This window comes from Harmonia axyridis, chromosome 2 (genome assembly GCF_914767665.1).
Source record: "Harmonia axyridis chromosome 2, icHarAxyr1.1, whole genome shotgun sequence".
Classification (NCBI taxonomy): Eukaryota; Metazoa; Arthropoda; class Insecta; order Coleoptera; family Coccinellidae; genus Harmonia; species Harmonia axyridis.
In genome coordinates this window covers 55,521,790-55,527,789 of record NC_059502.1, presented here as the reverse complement: position 1 = coordinate 55,527,789, position 6,000 = coordinate 55,521,790, and the positions used below count along the sequence as shown (strand labels likewise).

Below are 6,000 nucleotides of genomic sequence, written 5' to 3'. Positions count from 1 at the left end.
TTTGATAGAACAAATGACAACTTTAAAAAAATGTCGTTGATTGGTCAATCCTTTGTATAGCGCTACCTTAAAAAAGAAAAGGGACCAATGCAGAATCGAGTCGCCAGAATTATCTTAAACAAAATCTAATCAGTGAATACCTCAGTATTTTAGACATCTTAGTACCAACTATGGAGATTGATATGAACAAAACAGATATAAAGCCTTGAGTGCAATCATGGCACAACAGCGCCACCTACCTGCTCAGTCTTGAAGAATTTTTCAAACAAGTTTGTTTGCAGTTGCAATTGACTGTTTTGATTTTCTCTAAGGTTACTCAGACTGACGAAAATTGTTTTAATTTCAAATTAAACTTTTCCGATTTCTGTTTTCAAATGCTCAACGTCTTCCCTCCTCGAACCACAGAGTGGTTGGACCACAACAATTCACATGATGATCACAAAATATAATTTTTCCCTATGGCTAATTCACCGAGTAACCGAAGTTGACGTCTGGTCAGTGTTGCGCGGCGAACTTCATTCGTTTCTGCTTCTGTCTCTGGTTGCAAAACCATACGCGCACCACGTTCTTCTTCAAGTCCAATTTTTCGGCGATGGCGGCGATTTTTTCGCCAGACGGTCGCGGTTGGACGGCGAAGTAGGCCTCGAGGCTTCTCTTCTCCGGTGCCGCTATAGAAGTTCGTTTTCTCTTCTTTTCTCCGGCCGGTAGAACGCTAGGAGCATCGGGGTCTCTTCTCTTATTCTTGGCTTGAGCCTCCGCTTCTTCCAGCCACGCTTGAAGGATTGGTTTGAGCGCTATCATGTTGTTGTGGGACAGGGTTAGGGATTCGAATCGACATATCGTTGATTGCGACAAGGCTCCCACCCCTGGAAGTTTGAGGTTAGCCAAGGCCTTTCCAACGTCGGCTTGGGTCACTCCCAGTTTTATCCTTCTCTGCTTGAATCTAAGAAGAAATTGGAGATGAGACTAAGGAATCATCCAATAGCGTTCTTTGAAAATTAATCAAATTTTTATAAAAATTATTTTGATCTAAACGTTTGCTCTATAGATATGTAGATTTGCTCTAGAAGTATCCAACAATTTTTCCGCCTAATTCTAATAAGAAGGGTGAACCAATTACAACTTTCTGAAACACTCTTCACAAATAATAGTATTTTTGAGTGGAAAAGTTTATGATGGGAAGAAATTTGAAATGAGACAAAGAAATAATCATAGAATGTTCATTGAAAACTGATCAAATGTTTAGAAAATTCTACGAGATATATCATACCAAACGTTTTTTCTATATACATTTGGTCTAGAAAGTATCCAAGTATTTTTAAACTAGTCTCAATATGGTGGGTGATCTAACTTAAATTTTCTGAAGTGAAATATAAGCACACTTCACAAATTACAGTATTTATTATTTTTGTATGGTTTATTTTAAATTTCTTTGCATCGACGATCTTTCAGTCGTTAAATCTGGAGGATCTATTTCTAGTTCTCTTTCAAATGGAATATTTGACGCCACACAACAATTCAAAATAATTGAAATTTGTTATTAACATTGCTTCATTACTACAAAACTACAAAACCTCAATTACGCTATCTGGCAGTACCTGAAAATTTTGAAGGATAATACTTGGTACACCCATTCTACTGAAAGAAACCACCTGTTCGGTATAGAATTCCAGCAAAAAGTAAATTTGTGTTTCTGTAGACTTAAGAAGTCGAATTCAGTTTATAAGATCTAAGCTATTAACAGGAACTTGGACAATAAGATCAGTCCCCTCCTTGAGTAGGTAAGAGAGAAGGTGATCCAATGGCAATTCAGTTTCCACAAACAAAGTCATTATAATTATATAGACCCGATTCGTCATTGTCACATAAAGCCATTGAGTACAAGTGAACGAAAAAAATTATTGTTATCAATAAAGTGATTGGTTCTGGAGTAACTTTGTATATATTTGTTTCATCTAACTAAGAATTCCGAAAATACTAGTTGAATCACCTCTTTTGTATTATCACTGAAGTTTTGCTTTGAATAGCTGACTAGAATTACATGCCTACACATAAACATATCTGTTTTTACCTAAGATTAAAAGTGTTAGAATATTAATGAGAAGGAAGAAAAAAAACAGATTACGATTACATTTGAAAATGAAGTCCTGAGGAAATGGAATGTGAAAATAATCAAACATAGTTAAGAAACATGGACATTACACATAGAAGCAGACATACGATAAAAAAGGAATAAAAGACTAAGGTGGGATATATCTCGAGGAAAAAACCTTTAGGAAGACCACGATTAGGGTGATAAGATCAAGTTTGACAGGATATTTAAAAAATTAACATTACTGAATTCGAAGCTAGATATCGACTGAGGTATGAATTTGGGTATAGGTATGATAATATGGGAGGAATAGTGGTATAAGGTGAAGACCAACTAGTCAGGTATCTGAGGTATCAGCAAATCTAATTGTGATTGTTTCCAAAAACATCATTCTGAATGGTTTCAAAAAGAGCCCACCTTATATATCTAGAGAGGTATTTTCAGCAAAATGAGCTTCACAAAAACTAGAATACTAGACCGCTAGACTTTTGTATGAATACTTTCTAGACTAAATACATTGATGTGAGAAGTGCATAAACCACAAAATCCAAAGGGTCTTCATACATGGGAATTATTATTATGAGTTATTTGAAAAAGTTATAACCGAAAAATATCAACAGAACCAACGCACCCTCAATATTTCCTAATGAAACATGAAACACATTAACTTTTTTCATTGATATTCTTAACAATATTCAAATTATGCATAGATGCATCTAGACTTCATAATTCATTCATTTAAGGCCTTCGGTTTTCTCTAACACCTAAAATTAATCCCTTGTTGAAATACCTTTTTTGGTCACATGACTGCACCGATAAAACTCGATACTGTTGAAGCGTAGTATAGAAAAAAATTGATCACAATTGACCACCGAAATCTTTAACACCTTCAAAATTTTTTCTTTGGGGATATGTGAAAGGTATTTAATTGATTCAGTCCTTACTTGATGGAAAATCATATTGATTTGGTGAAAAATAATTGTAAACACTTACTACTTTCCACAGTATTACTGTAGAACTGTGGAAAGTAGTAAGTGTTTACAATTATTTTTTACCAAATCAATATGTGAAAGGTCTATCCCAATGATTCACATTATAATTTGTTTATTGATGCGTACCTTACAAATTAATTGTATTTCAGAAACTGTTTTTCGTTTTATTTTTCTGCTTCAATAAAGTTATTTATTATTTTTTATTAATGCTTCACAATCGATTATCGATTCAAGACCTTAAAGAAGAATCCGTGAAATTATTGACAACATACAGCCAAAAATGTGCGAATTGGTCTGTAAATTTCCATGAAAAGAATATGGTGCTCCAACCGTAGCTATGGCGGCCATTGGGCTCATATTTTTTTCGATCGTTAGTTGCATACATCTTCTCAATAAGCATCAATTGCTTTCTCTGGTTTTCCACCTTCAGGTCAGTGGGCTGAGGTTTATTCATAACATACAAGCCTATAACGTAGTCACATCTAAATTTGGTGTCAACACCTGTGTCATTAGGTACTTTCTGAATACTTGAAAAGATGAGAGATAATGAAAAATTGTTGTAGTTTGAAAACAACTAATTTTGACATTCGCCCATTAAAATTTTTGTCAATATCTTCCCACTGTGAAATATACTCTTCTCACATCAACGCACCGAAACAAAACATCTAAAGTAAAAATATAGGAAGAAAAAAAATTCAACCAACATTTCTACAAACCTTTCGGCAAAGGCCTCCAGTTCCCTGGGATCGGTGTCGGCGTCGGGATGTAAGCCTGCAACGGCTGCTGCAGCCGCCGCGGCGGCCATGGCCGGATGGTGTGCCCCAGGGTGACCTCCGTGGTGTCCCGGATGATGGCCGGGCGCACTGTGGGCCGAAAGAGGACCGCCGTGGTGATGGTGATTCATCATGTGGTTCATGCCGTAGGAATGCATATGGGATGGAGTTTCAGACATTGGCGTGAGCGTCGTCATCGAGGAGGTGGATATGGGGTCGAGCATCTCCAGACCGTCCATGTGGCCCATCTGAAAAGGAAGATAGAGTGGTTATCAAATATATGCTATTTTCTTGATTCTAATAACAGTACAGTTTTGTTAAAAAAAACCTGAAAGTATTGTAAATTTGATGTGTTAAATTTTAAGAAATATTAGTTAGTTTTATGGCTCTTGACACAAAGATTCGTCAGTTACTCAGGTATTATTTGAACACGTTGAATAATTTAGAATAACACAGTTCTCTTTATACATTCATAATTTAAAAACTATTTATGTTCACTAGTTTATAAATTCTGATGGATTCTTATTAGTTCAGTCTCCTGCCTTTTGATTCCATATGTATAATTTTTTGTTGACAACTGTGGAGAATAGGTGATCATTATCTATGCAATGTGTTGTAGAAGTGGAGAATCTCTCATTTTTGGTAGAATGCATGTTCATTAAATCTAGTTTTGAATGAACATCCTGTCTGTTCTATGTGTTTCATATTGCAGATGAACATGTTAACTCATGATTTACTTCGGTTTGAGTTCTAATATTTTGCTTTCCAGTTTCAGTTTCGAAAGACAGTTAGCTACTTTTTCAATTACATCAACAACATATATGAGAGAGGAATGCATCCGGAGTTTATGGGTTAAGTTTTTCTACTTGCACTATAAAATATATAGAACAGACAGGATGTTTATTCAAAACTTGATTCAATGAACATCTAATGTATTTCACCGAAAATAAGCGATGCTCCACTTTTGCAACAAATTGCATACATAGTGATCATCCTTTCCCCACAATTGACAATACAAAAATTATACATGTAAAATCAAAAAGGAAAAAACTATTTAAAATCCATCGAAATTGATTATCTAGTATTTATAAATAGTTTTGAATTATAAATAAATAAAAAGGTATGATTGGATAAACAGAATTGTGATATTCCAAAATATTTAACGTGTTCAAATAATACATGAAACCTCACTCATTTTGCATATCTAACTTCAACTCCATCTTCGCCATTTTTTATGGCCTACTTAGTTTTTTTATCACCTTTTTTATAAACCCTTATAAATACCTACTCTGTATTGTAGAATCTTCAGTGTGATGATGAACTTGAAATTAGTTCGAAACTGCTCGATTACACAATGTTATCCCCAAATCGCTTTCACCACATTTTCGATAATAAGAACATAGAAATTATAAAACTTGTTTTATCTTGATTGCTATATTTGATTTTAGATTGGTCAAAAATGATTCATGAAAATTTTACTAGTAGGTGAAAATTGATATTTTTTCAGGAATTATTAATCCATGGTTTTATTTTCGTTTTTAATATAGATTTTTAGTTTCCGAAGAAAAATGTTCTACTTTCTTAAACCTGATGATATTTAGTGACTTAATATTACGAGGGAGAAGATTTAATATTTTATACTCTGATCTCTAGGTGACATTTCGAATTTAGAAGTTCTACGTTTGGGTATATATAATATTTCCTTATTTCACGTATTGTGGGAATGAAAGCTTGACAGTTCAATAATATTACTCTCATTCTCCTTCCATAAACAAGGCTTCTGAAGATAAAAATACAGACCAGTGTTAAAATGCTATATTTTGTAAATATTGGTCTACAAGAGGACCCCGGAGCTACATTGAAAATCAAACACAAAATCTTCTTTTCAATTATATAGATTGAAGTAATTAGCTGTCAAATTTTTCAGACAAATCGATCTATAAAAATTTATAAGAAAATTTTTTTTAAAGATATTTCCAACATCCGATATAACCTTAAGTTCCATAATAATGGAAATATTTCAGCCAAGATGTCAACATGCCAAAGCCACTATATTCCAATTTTCATTATCGAATAAATAAATGAATAAAACTTTATTTCCAGAAGAATGTAGAACATTATGGAAAAAGTCAAACAAAAACAA

The 6,000-nt window shown here is 33.9% G+C and overlaps 1 protein-coding gene across 2 annotated transcripts in view; it reads right to left on the bottom strand.

The window, feature by feature from the left end:
• Positions 1-209: 209 nt before the first annotated feature.
• LOC123672909 (inhibitory POU protein) overlaps positions 210-6,000 on the bottom strand; it is a 60,213-nt gene continuing 54,422 nt past the window's right edge. Inside the window, exons 4-5 of one of the 2 annotated variants that reach the window (XM_045607244.1) lie at positions 3,789-4,105; positions 210-943 (exon numbers count right to left, since the gene is read on the bottom strand). In XM_045607244.1, the coding sequence (XP_045463200.1) occupies positions 496-943; positions 3,789-4,105 (765 nt within the window). In that variant the 3' untranslated portion in view covers positions 210-495. The remainder of the gene's footprint in view (positions 944-3,788; positions 4,106-6,000) is intronic. The other variant, XM_045607245.1, reaches the window with a different exon arrangement.